Genomic DNA, 22,518 nt, shown 5'->3' with positions numbered 1-22,518 from the left:
TAGTCGCTGAACCGTCGACCGCCGACCATCGAGGCCAGCGCGCAGGACCACGCAGTATGTATGCATCAAGCTGGCCCGCGACGCCAGAGGCCAGCGGGCGTGTGCGCGACGGTTCCAATGAGGTACACGGGGACTGCCAGGTGGGCGTGCGGACGTACGACATGTGGACATGTGGGCTTCCTTTTTCTCGCCTTTTTGTCGGTTAACGCGCGATTGTGTGCCTCGAAAGTTATGGAGCAAAGATGCTTACCCCCGTGCCACCACATGCTCGTGCCATGCCCATGCTATGCCGTGCCATTGCCGCACGGCGCATGGTTGATTAGATTAGATTTCCGAGATGCCAAGAATAACGATATCCGGAAACAGTCAGTGCAGAGCCAGTGTCAAGGGTGCTGCTCGCTACTCGCCGCTCTCTGCTCTGTGGTGTTGGCGTGGATAGCAATGGCATCCCTATGTGGCGTGAAAAATAAACTAGAATGGATCTCCGTTAAAAAATCTATTTTGAACCAGTGATTGGTGGAAAAATATTATTATTGTACAACCGATAGACGACCTCCTGTGGTCGACACGGACACCCTATGACGCTTCTTCCCCAATCCCATTCCCTTTCGGTATCCCTCGCCTCTTCTAACCCGAGTGGTGGTGGTGGTGGTGGTGGTTTTCGGGACGCTGGATGCTGTGGAGGGCATCGGCAATGTCAATGTGGAAGAAGGGGGTGGCGCGGTCGAGGAGGGTGAGGGACGAGCGGGACGAGCCGTTCGACTTGGTGGTGCGGCGCACGTCGCCGAGGGGCGGGGTGGTGGCGTCGGGGCTGCCTGGTCCGCTGGCATCGAGCGCTGCCTCCTTGTCCTTTGTGGCGTCGAAGAACGAGCCTTCCTCGGTGGACGCCGAGCCCGAGTCGGGGCCCGACTCGAGGTCGAGGCGGGGGCTGGGGGGAGCCTGGTTGGCCGGGTCGGCGTCGCCGCCGACACCGTACGAGCCGACGACGGGGGCGACCTCGGGAGCGGTGCCGTGGGGTCCGTGGGCGCGGCCAAAGCCGCCAGCAATGAGGGCGCGGCGAGTCCAGGGAGAGAGAATGCCCGAGAAGTGGAACTCGACGTGGCGGTCGGCCCACTTTTCGACCTCCTTGCGTGCGTCGACGAGGTTCTGGACACCGGTGGTGTCAATGTTGGCGACGGCGGAGAAGTCGAGGATGACGGCGCGGAGGATGGGCTTGTGCGAGTCGTGGGCGGCTTCGTCCTCCTTGCTGCCCTTCTTGGGTCCGGGGTCGTTCCAGGGGCGGTCGCCGGCCTTGACGTTGGTGTAGTCCTTGCCGCAGCGGGTGTGCTCCTTGGCGTAGCCGACGAGACGGTCGTTGATGTACGAGGCGTTGGGGTAGAGGAACGACTCCTCGAAGCGGTAGATGATGACTCCGGGGGGAGGGGGCACGACAGGGACGTCGTCGTTGGTGACACCGTCGCGGCCCTCGATGGGGACAAAGACGTCGCGGATCTGGGCCTCGTCGGTGCTGTCGCCGTCGGTGCGGATGCGGACGCGGCCGAGGAAGTGGCCCTTGGGGCGGGCGATGCGGAAGAGCAGGAGGACGGCAGAGCAGACGAGCGACCAGTAGATACCCGACTCAATGCTGTAGAAGATGGACCAGAGAACGGCACCGACGAAGATGATGTACTCGAGGGGCGAGACGCGCCAGAAACCGAGCGACTGCTTGGGCGAGGCGACCAGGTCGGCGACGGCGTGGATGATGAGGGCAGCGAGGGTGGCGTTGGGGATCCAGTAGAAGGCCGGGGCGACGGCGTAGAGGGCAATGATGACGACGATACCGGTGGGGATACCGGCGGCGGGGGTGCGCACACCCGACTTGGACTTGAGAGCCGAGCGAGAGAACGAACCGGTCGAGGGGTAGGCCGAGAAGACCGAGCCGACAGTGTTGTTGACGCCAATGGCGATCAGCTCCTGGTTGGGGTCAATCTTGTAGCCGTTGAGACGACCAAACGACTTGGCGATGGAAATGTGCTCGAGCAGGAGAATGATCGTGGCGACGGGGAGGTGGGGGCCGAGGGCGGCGAGGAGGTCCATGGTGATGAGGGGCTGGCCGACGTCGCCAAGACCCGAGGGGACGGTGCCGACGAGGTTGATGCGGGCCGTTTTCTGGTGGATGTTGATGCGCCACGAGATGATTGTAAAGATGATGATGACAAAGGCGTGACGCAGGGCCTGGGCAAAGAAGGCGGCGCGAGCGTACTTGGGGTAGCGGCTCTGGACATAGCCCAGTCCCCACTTGATGCCGTAGAGGAGGGCGAGGGCACTGACACCGAACGCAGCGTCCAGGTTGCAGTCGGGCAGGTGCTTGAGAATGTTGATGATGACCTTGTAGGTCGCCTCCTTTGTGTTGAACAGCTTGGACGTGCCGAGCAGAGCAGGGACCTGGCCCGCGGCAATGTTGAGCGCGGAACCGGTCATGAATCCAGACACGGCAGGCTGGGGGATAAACTCGATGATCCAGCCGACACGGAGCAGTCCAATGCCGAGGACGATGAAGCCACAGATGAACGCGAGGCAGGGTGGCAATCTCGGGGGCGGTCCACTGGTCGCCGTGCTTGGCAATGACGGCGTTGATAATGGTTCCGGTCTCGAGCGACATGACGGCGACGGGGCCGATGGAGACATCCTTGGCTGGTAGCGAACAGAGCATAGGTGAGGACACCGATGAACGACGAGTAGAGACCGTACTGGGCGGGGAGGTTGGCGAGCTTTGCGTACGAGAGCGACTGGGGGACGAGGACGAGACCGACGGTGATGCCACTGAGGAAAAAGAAATCACGTCAGCGGTGAATTTATCGCCAAATGGCGTATTGTGGCAACGGCCCCGGAAAATCAGCCGGCCGGGTCGTGGATGACTCACGCAACAAGGTCACCGTAAAGCCAGGTCAGGTTGTAGCGGGGGGCCATTGGATGAAGGGGAAGAGCGACTTGATGTAGTTGAGGATCTGTGCAAGGTGTTAGACGACGCAGAGGTTGGGGGGGGGGGGGGGGGGGGGGGGGTTCCGATGGGGGGTACTCACGGCATGGCCATAGTCGACCTTGTTCTCCTGGAAGTAGCTCTTGACGGTGATCGACTTTGGTGCGTCCTCGTCAAACCCGGTGATCTGTGCCACCTTGGTCTTGACGCGCGACTTGAATGTGCCGTATGCGACCATTGTGGACGACGACGACGACGGGTGTTGGGAATGGGCGGATGTGCCACTGGGGTGCCACAGGCGCGTGCGTTCAGAGGCTGTGATGGTGGTACCGGGGGGGAGGAGGAAGGGGGGGGGGGACTCTACAGCCGGAGAGGCGTTGTGTGGGGGGGCGGAGTGGGAGTCGCGCGGTGGCGATGTCGATCTGGAATCGAGGTGGGTGGGGAGTGTGTGTGGAGCCTTTTGGGTATTCGTAAGAGCGATGCAAGATATATAGAGATGGAAGGAGAGCGACGTCGAGAGAGAGAAGCACACAAAAGGTGTGATTGTGAGCCACCGGCCCAAAACGACGAAAAGTGTCCCAACCGCCCCCCGGATGCAGCGTCATGTCGCCATAGATTTCCTCCTCCTCTCCCTGGGTGGTCGGGCCCTGGTCGTGCATCTGCAATTTCTGGGCCAGCAAACTGTGCCGCCGGGGGGCCAAGCAGAGGACCCAGGCCCAGACGGGCGGGGGGGTTCCTCGGCGCTCAGGAATGACCCAGCCGGCCAGCGGACGTGTTTCTTACGGCCTCGTTGTCCGCGCCGCACCAGGTCGTGTGCTCGCTGGCTGCCGGGGCCACTGCCGTTCCACGCAACGAACACGCAGCCAAACAACGCTGTGCTGACTGAGAAGAAAAAAAAACGTATACATCCTCTGCTCGTCCAGGGCCTTGCAGTGCAACAGCCCCCTGTCTCGCTGGCAGCGCGCCAGAGCAGCCCCGCCCGCCGGCCGCCAAGGAAATAATTCTTGTCCCTTTTTGGCCACCTGTGCCATCTTGCCACTGATTGCGTGCTCACTACGTCTTTGCGCGTGCTTTATCACCCATCTTGCGTGATATCAACGTGGAAACCACGTGCAAGGGATCCTGATACCCGCCCAGGCACGGGTCATGGCGTTCGATCCTCTGGCCTCCGGGGTCGGTTGTGGCGGCCAGTGCTTGTGCACCAACACCCACATCCACCCACCTCTCTCGGGGCTCTGTCTCTGCTCCGTCAATCGGCTCTCTGCTGCGTGACGGCGGTGGTGGCGCCAGCCGCGGGGGGCCATGGGAGGCACAAGCTCCACTCTGGGCCCCTCTGGCCTCCTCTGGGCATTCTGCATTCGGCTCACAGCCGACAATCAGCCAAGCCTGTTTCGCACCTCGTCTCAGACATCCACTCGATAACGGGCCCTATCACTCCATCACTCGCCGCGCGGGTGCACGTCTCTCGCGATATCTCGTAACCGAACTCTGAATGGGGAATTCCAGACACAGTCCATCAAAAAGTACATACTCCTTGTCGTGCTTTGTGGGCGTGATGGTGTGGACCTAGGATGATCGTCCGTGCTCGTTCTCAATCATTCCCATTTCCTTGTCTCTTGTGTTGCCTTGAGCAAAAACTAAATCTGTCCGCTTGTGCGCTTGGCCACCCACCCCCCGGCCCCGGCCCCGCAAAGGTCACATGTGCCTCCTCCGGCGTCTGCTGCGCACGTAACCGAGCAAAGTACATTCGGACCTCGGAGCTGACCACCAAGTTGGATCTCGGGTATGGCGCACACTTGGCTCGTCTGGCGCACCACTTGGCGCAAGACGTGTTGGGAACAGCGCACTCTTGCTCTCCCGAGCAACGGGCCACGGCACGGCACGCAATGCATCACCCAAACGACGGGGGTTGTCACCCAACCCCAACAGCACAAGCACGACCCCGGTGGTCTGCACCAGTCCAGTTAGACGTGCTGTGGCATCAACAGTGGCAGCGTCTACTTGTGTACACAGGAGGAGTGGCCTGAAAAGAACAAGGCACTCGTTGGTTGCGTGCCGAAACGCAGCCTCCGCCAGAACGGCCCGTCAAATCTCCCCCCTTGTGCGCACCCCTGCCAGGCAGGCCAAGAGGCCAACGGCTCTGTCGCGCGCGGACACCCATTGCGTCAGGTCGCTAATTGCAGTCCCTTGGGACCTTGGCTTTCGGGAATGATCTGCGTTCGCAGTTATGGCGTGCCGCGAACTGAGGGTTGCCAAAGCAAGGGTGTGGCATCGTCAGAACAGGTGTCGGGGATAATCAATGGCTTCTGTCCACCCGGTGGCTTGCTGGCGGCGTGTGCAGTGCGGGGAACCGCCCCCCGCTCGCGCCGCTCGTCTGCTGGCCGCTGGCCCCCGCTGGCACGCTGGCACGCTGGGGCACGTTGACTCGACTGTGTGGCTTGCCACTCGCGACCACTGGCGGGTCCGGGAGATTGCGCAACATGGCGGGCCGGCGCTTTGGCAACTTGCTGTCATTGACTTGTTCACACACACGCCATCGACGTCGTCTCGCACTGGCTCCTCAATTCCAGATTATCAGACACGACGGACTTGGCTTGCCCGCTCGTGCTCGTGCTCATGCTCGTGCTCGTGCTGGTCACCCTCGTTTCTAGCGGGGAGCGTTTGTTTTTCTTTCTCGTTTACACGCACGTTAGTGGGTTACTACTTTCTGACATACCTCGTCACGAGTGGCACCAGCAACTTGTTCCACCACTGCGCCCACGAGTTCTCTCTCTCTCGCCCATTCCGCTACACTGTCCCTCGACTGTCAACGGCATGTTATCTGTGTGTATGTGTGTGTGTGTTCGCTCCACTCCAACCTGTGCTTCACGGCACTGCAGATCAAGGCAAGGTTCGTCTGTGGCCCAGAAACGCTCGTCACAGCGCCCAGTGAGTGGCCCACACGGTTACATCATGTTCAGTCATGTTCAGTCACGGGCGGCGATTGTTGCGCAGTCAACATTCGCTAGGCTCTATCAAAGGGGACGCACATGCACACACACACACACACACACAGCAGCCTCCGGTTCCGCCGGAGGCAGCCAGTCGGTGATCAGTGACGAGGACGGGCTGCCGAGATGTGTGCCGACGTAAGTGGCTCTCGATCGTGGAGAGTGTATCCACACCGTATCCCTTGTGACTGGGCGACATTGTGAGGAACAGCCAAACTGTCAACTGCTATTGTTTGTTGGCATCAGGCGAGTGACCCGCGCACTCCTCCAAGGCCCCACTCCAGCGCCCTCGTCACTTGTCTAAAGCATACACACCTCCTCTGGCCTCTGGGTGTGCCTCTCACGTCGTCACTGATCCCACTGATTCCCAGCGGTCTTCGCCGCCTCGTCAGCTCGTCTGGCTCGTCCCCGGCTACATACACAACGTGTTTGGTCTGCCCAACTGACCGTTCTTAAATTCACTTTATGCAGTAGCGCTACACGCCAAAAGCCGCGCGGGACGCGGCCCTCTAGCAGCACAGCTAACGCTCTAGCAATGCGGCCAAAACGTTCTAGCAATACAGCTAAAACATGGAGGTCAGATCTGGGGAGACCTAGACCGCGAACCGGCAACGCCAGCCTCGTGAGACCCGGAAAGCCCATCGTACAGTACAGTACCCAGCCGGCCGGCGCTGGAACGGCCATGCTCCAGCAGTCCGTCATCGTCACTCTCCGACAGCGTGTCAAAACGGTGGAGGCACCCGTGCGAACGCGCGATCACCCAAAGGCCGCGCATCACGTCCACCCCCGGCCACTGGCCACTGGTATGACAACGACGACGACGACGACGGGTGGTGTTTGGGTTTCGCTCTCCGGGAAACGGCAGATTCCACACGGATCTCACACGAGTGTGACAGCATTCCGGGACCGGGAAAACAGCAAGTGATCCGAACACGCTCCCCCAGGTCCCCCATTAACCATTCCAGCGCGGTGCATTCCTGCGGCACTCTGACAGGGTGCGTGATTGCGGGCTTGTGGAGCAGGCTTCACTGTGCCGAAAGCGAAAGCCAAACTCGACGACACCACCACGGGACACGGGCCATGCACAATTGCACAAGCGTGCGTAGGCTGGGCGGTCATGCCGCGGTGCCGGGGCGTCGCAATGAAAGCCTGAAGGTTATGAAGAGGCATACTGGACTTGCGCGGCCTGACGCATGTGCTCGGGACAACCTCTGACATGACACATGTGGGCGATGGCCACACGTGCTGCTTGCTATACAGGCTTCGCGTTTGACGTTTTGACGTTTTGACCAACGAGTTTCACTGAACACGAGAGTTGGGTTGGGGGAGGTGCTGCAGAACGGGAACGGGAGGCCTGGGGCACCACCGCCAGGCGACAGAAAGGGGCCATGCCGGTTCCCCAGTGCTTTCTGGCTAGTGCTTGTAATGAATGCATCTTGTGTAATCCAGCGCACCGGCGCACCGGTATCGTGACGGGCCACGACCAAGAAGTGGCGTGAGGTCTCACTCGCTCTCGCTCTCGCGCTCCCGAGCCACTCTCGGCATCGCTGGTGTTTGTACTGTATGTGTAACCACCTGTGGCCATGCCACTATGTACTGCGTGACACGAGGATGGGATGGCCGTTTCATCGCACCGCAAGCGCGCAAGCGCACAGGCCGGTATATTCTCATGAGAGACCAGAGGTCACCCCACCAACTGCAGTCACGAAACCCCCCAAACTCAATGTCCATTACACCACCGAGATTAAAAAACAAAATCAAATGTCCAGGCACAATATGCCCCAGTTGCGGCAAATCCACCCCCAGCCCCGGCTGATCGAGGAACCCGCACGCGCACGCATGCACGCACCGTTCCAGTGACGTCAGACCCCGACCGTTCTCGTAAGAACGTAATTACCGTTCCTCACACATAAGCTCCAGCTCGTACGGCTCGTGTCGACCATGGGAAGGAGGGTGGGTGGAGTATAGGTGGTGGTTCCCATAATACAGGAGCGACGGGCAGGGCGCCGGCTCGTTTTCCATACCTTCCGGATCCGTGTGGGTATCGAGCTTGGGACACGGCACGCTGCGCGCGCCTGGGCTGCTGGTATTCTGGGCTGCTGGCACGCTGGGGGACATGTCTCGTTCTCGTGCCCGTAACTGGGTCTGTTACGACACACCGCCAGGCTCGGGTCGCTCCCGAGAAACATGTGGGAGGAATGCGGGGGGCAGTTAATTAGTGTCGCTGTGAGGAACTGGGGTGCTGGAACGTAACACACTCGTCCTCGCGCGAACGACGTCAACGTGTTGTGTCAGTTGTACGAAATTTCTCGGCATGGTGTGGCTGTTTTGCGCTCGCTCGCGCGCGCGCGCGCGCGCGGATGGGCAACTGCGCGTGGCGGCTCTTTGTGGACAACGGCGTGTGTGGCTGCTGGGCTATGAGGGGTGAGTGTGGCACTTGAACGTGCAAAGATATTGGTCGAGAAGTGTGGCGCGTAGAGTCTTGCACCCACCTTCCCTGGGTAGACTTTATTGTGGCCGGGGACAGGACAGGACAGCTGGTAGGTAATGACCGGGTTTGACAGCCTGTGGCGCAATTTACGGACGCTCATGCCACTCACCAAACTGCCTAATATGTACCAAGGACACTTCATGCGAGCCATTCGGACAGTAACTCGCCCGCGTCCAGGGGCCAGACGTGTTTTCCATGTTTACTTGCCACAACACCCGGGCTCCTTCGCTTTGGGCCTGTGCTTTGGTGGAGCGCTATTGCCGGTTGAGTTGACCGAAATTTCTGAGGTGAATGTGGCATGGGGCATTGTTGGAGTATACATATACATTTTTGCGATATGGATTCTGCGCCAATTAAATTGTTGCAGCTATGTCCCAGAATACACAATGTCAGGCCAAGTATAGCTTCCACCCCACTCGTTAACAATTGTGAATCACCTAGGGCAGCGTACAGTACTCCCTCTTCACGGTAGGAAGACAGCTGCGACCCCGCAGCCTAGGCATTGCTCTCTCTGGGCTTAAAGGCGAGTCCCTCACTCATTTGGCCCCGGCTCGGCGGCCGCAAGTATCCCAACGAAGTGTCGACGAACCCCCCTTCCCCTATCGTTGTACGCCCGCACGAGCATCCCATCGCCGGCGGGACGGAGACTGTACTCGCGCTGGGAGTGTAGGTAGGCCATACTTTGAAAAGGTGAGGTGAGCTTACGTGGGCTGGAGAGTAGACGGCCAGGGCTGACTCTGGCTCACAGGGCTGTATCGACGTGTGCCAATGCGACGTCAGCCATTGCGGCCGTACATATCTCAACTGAACAGCGCATTGCTGTGCTTGCCGAATTCGTGAGTAGAGTTAGGGGCACGGCTGCCGAGTCACGGCTGGATCAGACACCAGTACGACACTGTCGTGGCGGCACTGTCCCTTTGGCCCCATCAGCCGCCATGCTGCAGCTCGGCTTCGCCGTGCCCAACTCGTCATCTCCGAGATGAGATGGGTTGAGATGACAGATGGGGGCAGGGGGCACTTGTCTGTCGAACCCCAGCGTCGTGGCTCACAGCGTTCATGCGCTACGAGGAAGACTGCGTCCTCCACACGAACCTTGAGGACCCTGGCCTGGGCTCGAAAGAGCTGGTGCGCGAGATGGCCAAACAGGACAAAGAGGAACAATGGCACGTCCACACATCCCCGTATGGCGGAGACCGCACATCGAAGCGGCGGGGAGTGGTAAAGGAAGGGAATGCACAAAGATACAACGACATTCTCTAATGGATTTCCTTCCAGTAAAGGGGCTTGCAGCCGGTCCAGGAGGCGACGATGGGTCCTACTTGGAAACTGAGGCCCAATAAACTTGCATAGTATGTAAATACAGGCAAGTAAGCGTCCATACGACAGGTAAACGAACATCCTGAGGCTGGATGCTGGATACGTCGCGACAATTCACGAGCCTCCCCAACGTTATTTCACGTTCGGAACAACGCCAACGTGATGGTAAGTCAGCCAGAATAACCTCTCACCCTCTGACCTCTGAAAGGAAGATACTGTACCCAATCCTCGCCGCCAAGAGTTGATCACCACGCCACCAAGATCGCCCGGGACAGACCCGAGGTCCTCGACATATCCGCGAACCCGACATCCCCGGCCACCCGACGACGACGGAGGAGACTCTGCCCATCCCCGGAACCCCTCCTCGGAACACTACCGCAACACTGCCGCCATTTGCCGGACAACTGTCGGACCCAGCGGCCCCTCTGCGGCTACATGGCACCCGTCCAGGCTGCGCGGGACGATGGAGAGATGGAGAGCCACAGCCAAGTGGAGAACGCGGCGCCGCTGTCGCTGTCGGATACCACCGAGGACGCGCCGCGCCTAAACGGCAGTCTCGCGATGTCCATGTATTCGGACATGCTGGAGCCGTAACCGGCGGCTAACCCCTTTGTGGAGCTGCGGCGAAACCACAAGCGCGTGTCCGCTGTGTATGTAGGCAGGCTACTTGACCGGCTGGGCGGCCGCGAGACGGAACGGTGGACAACCGCACAGAAAACAATCTCGGTGATCGGCAAGGCGCCGGGTCTGTTCCGAACGTTCTGAGCTTCATCTCATTGGGACAGGCTAAAGCACACACACGAATGTGTGTGTGTGCCGGGAGAGTGGATGTACGCCGGGATCCTCAGCGCCGCTTGGGTACAGGTAGAGTAAAATGTTAGATAGGCTGACAGGTCAGTTTGGCGACAGGCTCTCACATGTTCCACCTATACACCCAAGAGGCGATCGGATAAGCGCTGCTGGCTGTTAACTGCTGGATATATCTCGGACATGCCGGTTTCCGGCCTCCGTTAGGGTTTGAAGGGCAAATGTGTCCGTCGCGTCTGTCGTGTCCGTCGCGATCGCGTGTCGCGTCGTGGCAGACCGGTACTGCGGGCGTGCAGTTCCATGCAGGCGAGAGCGTCAACAGGCGAGCTCGGCAGCATCACCGTTGCGGAAAGGACGTCGAGCATGATGGCTTGTTGGTGCCCACATTCCTTGCACGGTCATTCCGGACGAGCCATTCAGTGCCGCCGAGGTACTTGGACCGTCACTTGACTGCACTGTACAGTATGTACTTTTACATGACCTTTCAGCGGTTACTCTCATGCGAGGGGCATGTCGCCGGGATCGCTGGTAAAGCTCTAGCCGTCGACATTGGCACAAAGCGGTTGCGAGCAAAGTCGGGTTTCTAAACGCGCTCGGTAAAGCAAAACGCGGGCGGGCAAAACGATGCAGACACATGATGCTAGTTCCACGACAACATTCCTCGCTGCGCGCGCTTAAACCGGGAAACTGGCGAGGCTGCCAGCAACTGCCGCCGCTTTCCGTGAGTTGTCGCCTGTTTGTTGTCGAAAACCAAACAGCTGGTTAACAGCGAGGGACCTCACAACAGCTGTGGCGTGTTGCGCGCAAATACAAAGCACGGTCAATTGTTTACTAATAAGAGTCTATTACTTATTTGTGCCCCCCATATGGCACATTTGTATTCACGCCGATCCCCCTCGGATCGACGTCCCATTCAGCCTCCCACGTCACACAGCGGCTTGTGGTGTGGATATGAGCTCCACAGGGGCACCACCATTTTGACCATGCGGAATACCATCTGGCAACCCCCGCCAGCAACCACCTCGTGCCGACTTGCAGTACATTGCCGTTTCCCACAGCCGTTCGGAACCGACGGCCAAGCGCGGCTCGAGCCAGGTGGAGTGGGAGGAATGTGGGCTCGTGGGAGAGGGAGCACGCGACCGACCTCCGTGGCAGCTGACACGGGTCACGAGTCGCTCCCGGCCGATGGCGCGACACGCTGACATGTGACTCGTCGGAGTAGAGACGTAGAAACGATGTGGGCATCGCGATAGCACGGTGGGCAAACGCCATCGCATAGATACTCGGTGCACATGATCAGCAAGCGCCGGGCGCGCTGACGTGTCAGCTGAAATCCGCGATCCGACAGATACCGATGGGAGCTCCGCCGAGCTCCGCCTGCCAAGCGCTCGTCGACTCATGAAAGCGCCAATGCGGTCGGCGCATGACCTCGTTGTGTCCCAAGTCCCAGCTCGTGACCAGTCGTAACCTCGGTTGGTGCCATTGTTATCGAACATGGCGTAGATAGCCGATGAAGTGGTGCACATCATCGTGGCATAACACCGATAATGGTGGGCAAGGGAGGTCAGATGATTGGGGAGCTTGGTAAGGCGAGGTCTCGGCTCCACACACGTATTCCGATGTTTTGCGAATGGTGACAGAATGGTCTGTAGGATGCCAAATGTGTGGCTCCCGGTACGGAGCCGAGGTCTGGTTGCCGCGGACAGTCGCGAAGACTTTCCGAGGTGCTGTTGTCAATGACATGTGGGATGTACACGATGTCCGACCCTTGTGGCACAAAACACATGAACGACCGGAGAACCAGCATGCGGCTGTTTAGCTGTCACATACCCTAGCACCTGAGTGTTGCTGAGGGCATAGAGAAGAGTCCACCTGAGACAGACGACGATGCTTCAGTGCACTGCCACATAGAGCACACCTTCCACCTCCACACGTGCCACTCAGATTGTCAACAAACATCACAAACAAAGCAGCGCCCACACCGCACACTGCACCTGCCACACCCGACTGACCATGGATGCACACGTGCACACTGCGATTGGCATATTGGCATTGGGTGGCTGGCTCGTGACCGCCACTAGGCCGACTCGTGATCCATACATCTGAGATAATAGCCCACGCCAGCCAATTAGTTGGCGATGGTCGTGTCGGACATTGGCGACACGTCGGCCGTGGATGCCAACAGTGGGATGGAACAGAGTGCACCCGGTCCGGGGATCATCGGCGGGTCGGAGTTGCGACACTCCGTTTCGACGACCTGTACGGTTATCGTGCTCCACCTCTGCCCACTCTAGTGTTTGTATCAATGCAACCGAACATTCGAGATCCGAGACGGGGCTCGAGACGGACGCGAGGCCAACATAACCGACTAAGGGACGCGCTGATGTGACTGATAGCAACCACCTACGACCAATCCAAGCCCATGAGGGTATCCATCGATCTCCGTATCGGCTGCCAGCTCGGCCACTCCACGGCGGGGGGGCCGATAAATGTGGAGCACGAGACCAGATGTCGCTATCGTGTCGCTGTGGAGCGTTGTGGAGTGGGAACGCCAGGCGGACGTTTGACGTCAGATGGGCTATCGTTGCCGCCATGATTGGCACAGCGGAAATCGCGCACGGCTCAGCTCGGCGCTGCCACCGAACACCGAGCGCACCGAGCGTCGGCGAGGGTGACGAGTGCGATTGTAATCGTCCGCGGCGCGGTCATGTGTTTGCGCGGTCTTTGTGGGCGGCAAGTCCGCGATTAACCAAATCCCCGCCCACTTTCCACGCCTTTCAAAGCAAGACTAGTGGCCAGTGGGCAACGATTGCAAAACATGGCTATCTATGGCTCATCAGTTGACCGCTAGTAGGCGGTGCCAAGTGGAGCGTTGACAAGGCTGACCGGACGTTTCCGTCCGTCGTCACGCGGTCGAGTCATGCGACGGCACGACGGGAGGGCTCCAACGATTCACACCGACATGTGACCATGTGTCTAGGCCTGGAGCTCCACCCCGATCTCGCAATCTCGTTTCTTGGCACGTTTGCTTTCGCAGCAATTGATTTGGCAAATTGGCAGGCGGGCGACCAACGTGTCACCTGCCTGCTGCCTGCTGCGTGTAGCGCAGTCTCGTTTAGGTCTCTTTTTTACTAATCAGAACGGTTCCTTGGTGAAATAACAGATCAGCCCATGTGCACATGGGTGGCCTGGGTGGGCCACTGGTTGGCGTTCTGGCCATCTGGTTGGTTCACGTGCACAAAACGACGAGAACGGGCCGCCGGCGCCCCTCGCGGTGTGCAGGGTTGCGGCGGTGTCGACAACGCGGCCGAGATGCACGAGGCCATGAGGGGCCAGCCTCTTGCCCGCATGTGATTTGTTGGGTACCAGCCAGCGAATGGGGGGGCCAACATGCGGCCCCACCGTTCCCCGCATGCGACACGTTTGTTGGGACTCGTATCTCGGTCGCGATTGCGTGCGCCACAGCAAATCGATCGTCGAGGTCGCGTGCCATTCGATCACAACACCCACCAACCGGAACGACACGAGCTCAAGCCCAAGCGCTGCCAGCCAACGTGCTTGCGTTTCGTACGCGGCCACGCGGGTCGAGGCGAGCTTGTGGCTCGTGGTCGTCACATGGTACCAGCCAAGACGTCAATAAAGCGCGCCCGATAATCAAATTGAATTTGCATTTCACTCGATTGATCACAAATTCAATCGGTCGGAGTGCCACTAGCGCAGCGTTGTGCCATCCTGCGCACCAATGGCTGATATCTGCTGTCAACTCCTCCGTGATGTCCGACGACGGAGACGGAGGAGCTGATGGCATGCTATCGCACGGTGCTACCCACGTAGCCACCAACGTTGCACTTGTGATCGGCGCCGCCCACCCCCAATGGGGGTCTCCCACCAACCAGACTCCACGAAACGTCGCAAAATGCAACGTGGAGTAGGAGTAAGCACCCCGCAATCAAATTGGGTTGCAAATCCACGCTGAATTGCATTGCACTTGTGGTCGATGCACACCGATATCACGGGGTTCGAGTAGAGTACTTGCTGCCCACGTTCGCACGTTCGCCAGCACTGGGGCGGACATGTTATCGTATCGCCCGTTCTTTGGTATTCACGGACATCAGAGTCGGTGGGCTAGATCAAGATACCAAATCAGTAGTGGCCGTGATTTTCGAACACGGTGTGCCTTTCTCTCCCAGACACGGCCAGTTCTCAGGCTATGCCAAACGAGTAGCACTCGGTGTTGACTGCCACGCCACGCCCTAGTGGATGGAGGATTATTCTGCCTCTTTTTCGCATTTTCCACGTATCATCGGAAACTGGTGCCGCTCTCTGTTACGCGACGGCAGTTGATCACAAGAACAACTCGTGCCCACCTCTCTGGGCCTTTGTGGAGCGTTCGTCTGCATGCCCACGCTTCGGTAGAATGACAAGCCGAATGCACAACACAACGTAAACCTCCAAAGAGCCGCCGCGCCAAGCGTCCGATGCGCACCCCCCGCGCGCGCTTCGCAACAAGTCAACTGATATGTTTGCCGGCGGCAACTCCGCGTGGACGACCGGGGGAGAGTCGATGGTACTAACTGTTCAGCCGTGGCAACGAGCGAGAGTGGTCGGCAGTAGGCGCGCCTCCTGGTCAATCTGCAATGCGATGCACGGCTCGCACTCACCCGCCGCGGGTGGGAGGGGCAGCATGCTGTCGAATACCGCCAGCGGCCTAACATGGCCTCGTTCACAGTGTGTCATGGGAGCCGCGAGTGGGGCAATTACAGCTCCACGCACCCACAGCCCCCTGGGTGCACCAGGCCCCCACTAGCGTGTTATTATGGCTGTGACAAGACGTGTTTGATCGACGCCAAGCCACGTTATGTTTTTTAATGGCCGAGAAGGAATGCCCGAGTAACAGGAAGCTAGCGTCAGTAGTGCTTATCCATGACCACCAATGGTCGTCATTTGAGCCATCCAGTGGCCAGTGGCCGCAGAGTCAAGGCGCAAACCGCTGTTCGGAAGTCGGGAAGTTGCCAAGTGGAACGCGCTTCGGCGGAGTTGTCACGGATTTCGCAGCCACACACGCTGCTCCAAGCCGCCGAATTGCGTGAATGTGCAAGTTGTGCACCGTGCTCCATGCCAGCGTCCGCGCTACTGGAATTCACGCGCGGATACCGGCTCCGCATGGTGCTGCAAGCATCACATGGACTGTTGCGGGATGGCTGGGCGCAGTGTCGCCATGTGAACCAACTTGCGCCTGTTGTGGCGGCAGTTTGACGCCGTGTGCAGTATTTCTCCAACACCGCATGCTCGCCATGGCGTAGCGTGCGGCCAAGCGGCCATGGCCATCGCGGCCGATGGCGCGGTAGTCTGCTCGCCATCAGCCGCATGGTCCGCCGATCGGCGGAAAACGACCGAGCAAGGAGAGTGTTCTGGAAGGTCGATGGATGGATCGTTGGGATCGCATGGATCGCCGAAAGCCCACCCCAACCAGGCCACCAGCCCGCCAGTGGCCAGTGGACCGCGTGGGCACGCCACGCCACAGTCGGATTGCCACACGGCTATTCTCGCTCAGCGCTCTCGACCACAGCGCCAAGGACAGACTTTCATCCGCGCCATGCGTGGGGCCGTGTGGGGCCGCAGCGGGACATGGAGCGGCAGAGTGTTATGCATGTGGGCATGTGGCCAGTTGCCAGCCGCCAGCCGCCAGTTGCCAGTTGGCAGCGGGCAAGTTGCGGTCCACTGTCAGCGGGCGATATGGCGGGCCGGCGGAGGCGCCGCGATGGATGGATGGGCCACAGCGGCCGCGCCGTCGAGGGCAGCGGCTGTGGGCGGCACAAGACGCCTAAGCCCGCTTCCAAGCGCATGGCCCGGCGCGGGTTTGGCAGAGCGTTTGAAGAGAACCGGGTATACCTCGGTGCGTCATCGGGCCGGGCGGAAACCCGCTGGATAATGGGCCTTGACGTCGCGCGGCCAGTTTGCGGAAACGCGGAATGGCGGAAAGCACGGCGTTTTGCTGCCCCGCTACTGGTTGGTTGGCAATGCGCACGCTGTTTTTGCAACCGATAGCGACTGTACTGTATGTACCTCCGCCTCACATCCGACTGTTGTCCGGTCCTCGGACCAAAACACGTTCGGTCCCACTCCGAGAGTGCGCGAGAGTCTTCCGTGGGTGGGGAGCGCTGGGCATGTCGGCCCGCCCATCCGTGATCGGCGATCGAGGAGGCGTTCGGATGATCGCCGTGACGTCGTAACCACCCACACGTCTTGGCGCTCGGATGTTTACTGGAACACAGGCGGCAAGCGCGTGTCCTCTGTGTGAGACAAAACAGTCATCCGACGTACGCGAGATCGGGGTGGGGTGACCTCCCAACCGATCAAAGGGCCTCTGGGACACTCGCTTGACAGCGGAATAAAAGTCGCCAAAAAGGACCAACACAGCGCGGCAAGCAGCTGCTAAACACGGAACATCGCGGCCCGATACAGCACCAAAGCACCGAGGAAGATGTAGCAAGCGCGCGCGCAGACGTTCTCGTCGATCACTCGGAACCCACCGAACACCCACACCGGCGGCACTCGGCTCTCTGCCGGGTTATGGAACGGACATACCTCGGCCCCCGTACGAACAAGAATAAACGTTTAGCCTGTACCTCCATTACAACTGAGCCAAAGCTGTTTCCCAGTGCGAGGCTTTGCCGCTCTGCCGCGATCACCCGGCGACTGCAGAGTGTTCAACGCACACATACAGTTTTTAATAATTTCAAAAGCAAATAATGTGTGGCATTTTTTGTGCATTTGTTTGAATAATATATGCTGTCATGCGTCAGTCAATCCGTTTGGCGTGTGGCACCCCGACGTGTGTGTATGTGGCGGCGCAACAGACAGAGGCATTGAGACGCGACTGCCACCGAAAGGATCTGCACGATCGGCGGTTTGTGGCAGCGTGGCACATACCCCCCTGTGTTGAGGCCTACGGGCCTACCGCCCAACCTACTTCCATGCGCATGTGATATCTTCTACGAGAGGACGGAGATAGTACCGTTCGGCCTTCGCTGCGCTTCTGTTTTGCTTCGCTTCCACCCGCAACGTCCGACATCGCCGCAAAAAGGAACAGCAACAAAGTGCGAGTGCCGGTGCCCGCACTTGGTGCGAGCAGTTCGGACCGGCTTGTGGTGAGATTAACAGCAAGTCTCGGCTCGTTGGGCAGCCTACCACAGGTAGAAACGGGCCGCAAAGATGCATCTGTGTGTATTGTTCTGTAGCGTGAGTACGGGGGTACGGTGAGCACAGGGCGGAGGAAACATCGTTTCTGGCATGTTCCAATACGTTTCTAATCGATAACCTAATCACGTTGACCACCTTGTTCCCCCGAACTCGCGCCGTAGTGCCGCCGAACGGAAATCGCGACCGCACGCCGATCACCGCACGCGCGCGCCCGCAGCGACGTATATGCTACGCGCACACAATCTCAATCGCATATGCACCGTATGCACCCAGCAACGGTGTACGGGGCCCGCATACGTGCCGACGCACAGTGGGACCGAGCGCGACGTGGGTATCTTGCTGTTATTGATTCTGCCTATCTGCCTAGGTTCCGCTGCAAAGCGCCGCGCGTGGTGCGGACACTCTGTGCGGTTGGCTGTCGCCCATTGTTATCGTCCACAGGCCAGAGTTTGCCAGCCAGCATCCGGCAGCAACAGAGCGGCGCCGGCCGCCCAACGGCCAACACACACCAAAGACTGCCGAAACTGCCGCCGCCGCCAGTGCCGCCGGTGAATGGCACCTACGACGTCAACCTCCGTTGGGCACAGCGCACCCCCCGTCGTCGGCCATCGATCGGATCCAAACGGTCCGGTTGTCGGGACGCGGGACGGCGACCTTTCGGTCGTTTGGACGCAACTCAAAAGTTTGGCTCCCATCTCGCCGACCGAACCTGCACCGAGGGCGTGCAATACAATACACCTACAGACAGCCCCTCGGGCCAAAAAGGAGCCAAGCACTGCTGCCAAGGAGGAGCGCCGGCGCGGGCCGGCGGGGAAGAGACACCCGGGGGTTGTGGGGGACGGTGACTGACCGCCGCCAATGCCTTTGAAAATGTGGGTGGAGCGAACGGGAATTTTTCGAGCCTTAGTCAGGGATCAGCAGGGACGCGCGATCCAGCAAACGGGAATCCTACAACGGCTCGTTGACCGCAATCACACCGCGCCGCCGCGCCGCCGTGCCGCCGCCGGCGCGTTGTCCGGACACCCGGACACCTGGAGGGGGAGAAGAGTGTCTACCGAGACCGAGGATCCGAGGATCAGCCTGTAGACAGGAGCCAGCCAACGAAAAGCCATCGCCCCCCCACGCCCCTGCCACTGCGGTGGGCACACGTGTACGCGCGCAGTCTGTCCCCTCTGCGTGCTCCTGTTTGCTCCGCCCCCCGCCCCTCGCCCACGCAGACATGTGGTGGGGGGACCCCGGACCGGTGGCCGAGGCCCCAGACGCCGGCGTGTGGGAGAGGACCGGCGCGGTGCAGCCGGGGGAATAGCCCAGAAACGCGGCGCGCCGTGAGGCGAAAAATAGGCGGTTGGTGGTGGTAGTAAGTGGTGTGCGCGGTGTGCAATGTGGTGCCACCCCTTCGTGGGATGTCGGGGGAAGCGGCGAAATGAGGCTGGCGATCTGGCGAGTGCAGGAAGACAAAGGCTGGGAGTAGAGTGGCTCGGAGGATGTGGCGGAAATGTGCAGCAGTGGTAGTGGGGACGATGGTGGGCGGCAGACGTGGCGAACGTTCTGGAAGGGGACGACTGTCTCGAGATCAGCGACAGTGTACATGGCAGGACGTAGTGGTCCGCGGCATTGAACTACACGCAGCTGGATGAAATGTTGTTCAGGACGTCTATCGCGTTTCTTTGACGATGTATTCTCCAATTGTCCTCTTACGGCCGTAAACGCTCTTTGTGAACCATGTCCCCGGCACATGCAGTACCGCAGCAGTCATGCACACCCTCTCCCTCTGCGTGATGCAGCATACTGTGACATGCCCAGAGAAAGAAGCGTAACGTTGAGCGTTTCCGGTGGCAGCATAGCCGGCAGAGCTCAATGTCTAGAGGCCTGCAAAGATTGCCTCGTTCCGCTTAGCCACGGGTGGTACGGAACGACCCCCCCGGCTTTGCCCGCCCGGCCTCACTGGTCGCCGGTCCTGTTTCCGTGTACAGTTAACCGCACACAACCGATGTACGCTTGCGGTGCATCACGCTTCCCGTGTGCGACACAGAGCCCAACCTGCATGCACCTTTGTTGTCTTGGTCGTGGTCGTGGTCGTGGTCGTGGTCGTGGTGGTGGTCGTTGTCGTCGTCTGCAAGGCCGCGGTATACTCGGTGGAAAAAAACATGTGCCACACATCCCAAGCGGGGCCCGTACGTCCGCTCGATGCGAAACCATCACAACCGAGAGGAACCACCGCTGCGTATCCCCCGCCCATGGCCCAGGCGAGATTCGCCTGTGCCGAGCGCGTTTGGTCGCCGGTGCCGTGGTGGTACCTACCGCCTATAGCCTTGCGCCGTTGGGGCCTGCAGCCTGCAGCGCAGAGCGCCAGAGCGCCAGAGCACCGCACACGCCGGACGCTCCCGCAGGCTGCCACAGGCCACAGGTAAAAAAGCAAAAGATACGGGCCGACGCTCCGGCCCCCGCCGATGGGTGGTGGTGTCGATGTGTGCATATCCGTGCCGCCGGCCAAGGCGTGGGTTGGCGCTCCCATGGCGTTTTTTTTCTCCATGGGCAGATGTGGGTGTCCCAGAGGGAACCCAGCAGCTCAGCTGGTGCACGGATGCACCGATGTGCGCGGGTGTGTGGGGGTGCATGTTCTCCTTCTTGCTTCTGGTGCGACAGGGGGGTAGCCGGGGGAACAATAACGGCGTATGCAGAACTCTGGTACTCTGCCCCCCCAATGCATAGTTCTGCGGCTCGCGACATATGCGAGAACGACGGCGCCGGAAACGGTTACCTCTGGCCTCTGGAGTGGAGACTAGACCGGCATGTCAATTGTACCGAGACGACACGAACACGAAAGGGCAGAGGCGAGCCCCACAGAGTTCAATCGACCTTCTCCCGACGGGCAGCGGCAGCGGCAGCGGCGGTGGGCTCTGTCGTTGCGTGTGAGGTATGCATGTATCTGGGTCTACGGTAGATCTACAACGGTGCGCTGGCGCCTGCCTGCGCGTATAAACTGTCTATACAACGGGGTCGCTATGTGGTGTGGGGATGGGGATGGGGGAAATGTGTCGATGAGGAGTCCGTGTGTGAGTGTATGTGGTGTAGTGGTCTAAAAAGTCCATTCGCAGGTCGTCGGGCCACTCGGGCTGGCGCGGGCGAGGGGGTGCATTGCGTGATGAGTGTCGAGGCAGGAGGGAGTCATTATGAGGAGGGTGTAGAGGCGTGGTGCGGGGGACCGGACGTCTGGGGGTGGTGGTTCGTGCTGTCGGTTACCACGCGCGGACGTAGCCGCCGTTGAGGGCCTCCTCCTCGTCGAGGACGGCCTCGGCCGCGTCCTCGTCCATGCCCTCGTCCTCGTAATACTGCTGCTGCTGGTGGTGGTACTGCTGGTACTGGAGCTGCTGTTGCTGGTGGTGGTGCAGAGCAAACTGGTTGGCCTCGGGGAGCGAGACCGAGACCGACTGGGTGGGCACGCTGCCCCATGCAGCGGCGTGCTTCTCGGCGTTGAACGCGCCCCACGGGTCGGCAGCGACGGGGGCAGCGGGCTGCTCCCACATGGGTGCGAACGCGTCGCCGGCGAACGCAGCGTTCAGAGCCGCGTCGTCGTCCATGTCGTACTCGTACGAGTAGGCTGGCGGGGACGAAGCGGGCGAAGCGGCCTCCTCAAAGGGAAACTGCGACAGCTGGCTGCACTGCGACGACGGCGAGGGCGGGGGCTGCGCGTACAGGCCGTCCATGGTGAAGGGGATGTGCATGGAGGCTGGGCGGGTGCGGGGGAGCGAGCCGCCAGTGCCAGATGAAGCAGAGGGGGAAACTGGGACAACGAGGGTGCGTGCCAGTGATGCCTGTGGTCGGGCGTCAGTTTCCGTTCGCTCCGTAGTTGACAGGTGCGAGATGCTCACCTTGAAGCTCTCAAGGTCGTAGCTTTCCTGCGAGACGTGCATGCCTCCCGAGAGGGTGGCGATTAGGTCGTCCATGGTGTTGTTGCCGCGGGTGTGGCAGCGGGTGTGGTGATAGGGGTGTGGGGGAGCGTGGTGGGTGTGGGTGTGGGGTGTTATGCGCTACTGGTGATGCGCCGAAGAAGAGCAGTTGAGTGTAGGTGGTTGTAGGTGGTTGCTGTAGGGGTGGGGGTTGTGGATGGTTGTGGGATGGTTGGATGGGTTTGGACGATAGAGGAGAAAGATATGGTGATGTGAGAAGGAGGAGATCCGCCTCTTTGTGTGCCCCCGCCTGGCTATTAATTCTCTTTTCCGTGTGGTCCCCCCCGTCCTAAGCGGCGGCAATCACCCAAGCGGCCAAGCTCTGCAAGCGGGCCCCTTGTGCTCCTCGTCCGCCCTCTCCAGCTCCTGCAGCTCTCCCCCGGTGCCCCCCCCTCTCCCGTGCAATATCCCTGGCACAGGCGAGCAGCTATCCGGCCCCGGACATCCATGCCGTGACTGCCGGCGGTGGCCCCCCCCACTCTCGGTGGCCTCTCCGCTCTCCCCCGCTTGCCCGCCACTGGCCCACTGCCTGCCTCTCGCGTTGTGTCACAGCCGCAATTCTAATCGAGAAACACTAAATGATTATGCACTTTCAATACATCAAACAGGGGATCTCGCTCATGCTTGGTCCTCGCTGCTGCTGCGTCTCACGCGAGGCCAGGTGCACAGGTGTGATGGCCGGCCAAAAAATTTGGCCGCTTTCGCCCTCGGTACAACCGTAAAGTCCTCTCGCATGCTGCCCCCCTGTCTCTTCCCCTGTATCTCGGTCGCTCGCTTGAGGATTGTGGTCGAGAGTCTAAA

At 60.1% G+C, this 22,518-nt stretch overlaps 2 protein-coding genes across 2 annotated transcripts; both read right to left on the bottom strand.

The window, feature by feature from the left end:
* Positions 1-627: 627 nt before the first annotated feature.
* On the bottom strand, positions 628-3,197 carry EHS24_007745 (uncharacterized protein; the record flags this gene model as incomplete). The annotated part of the gene is made up of 4 exons (XM_028623090.1): positions 628-2,569; positions 2,686-2,802; positions 2,971-2,987; positions 3,063-3,197. 4 exons carry the CDS (start codon positions 3,195-3,197, stop codon positions 628-630), a joined length of 2,211 nt encoding a protein of 736 aa, XP_028476983.1.
* Positions 3,198-21,006: 17,809 nt separating this feature from the next.
* EHS24_007744 (uncharacterized protein) lies at positions 21,007-21,714 on the bottom strand (the record flags this gene model as incomplete). Its single annotated transcript, XM_028623089.1, has 2 exons — positions 21,007-21,582; positions 21,640-21,714. The coding sequence occupies 2 exons, from the start codon at positions 21,712-21,714 to the stop codon at positions 21,007-21,009; spliced, it is 651 nt and encodes a 216-aa protein (XP_028476982.1).
* Between the last annotated feature and the right edge of the window lie 804 nt (positions 21,715-22,518).

Source organism: Apiotrichum porosum (assembly GCF_003942205.1).
Source record: "Apiotrichum porosum strain DSM 27194 chromosome Unknown scaffold_5, whole genome shotgun sequence".
Lineage (NCBI taxonomy): Eukaryota > Fungi > Basidiomycota > Tremellomycetes > Trichosporonales > Trichosporonaceae > Apiotrichum > Apiotrichum porosum.
Note: the sequence above shows the minus strand (reverse complement) of the source record. Positions and strands in the feature narration are given on the sequence as shown.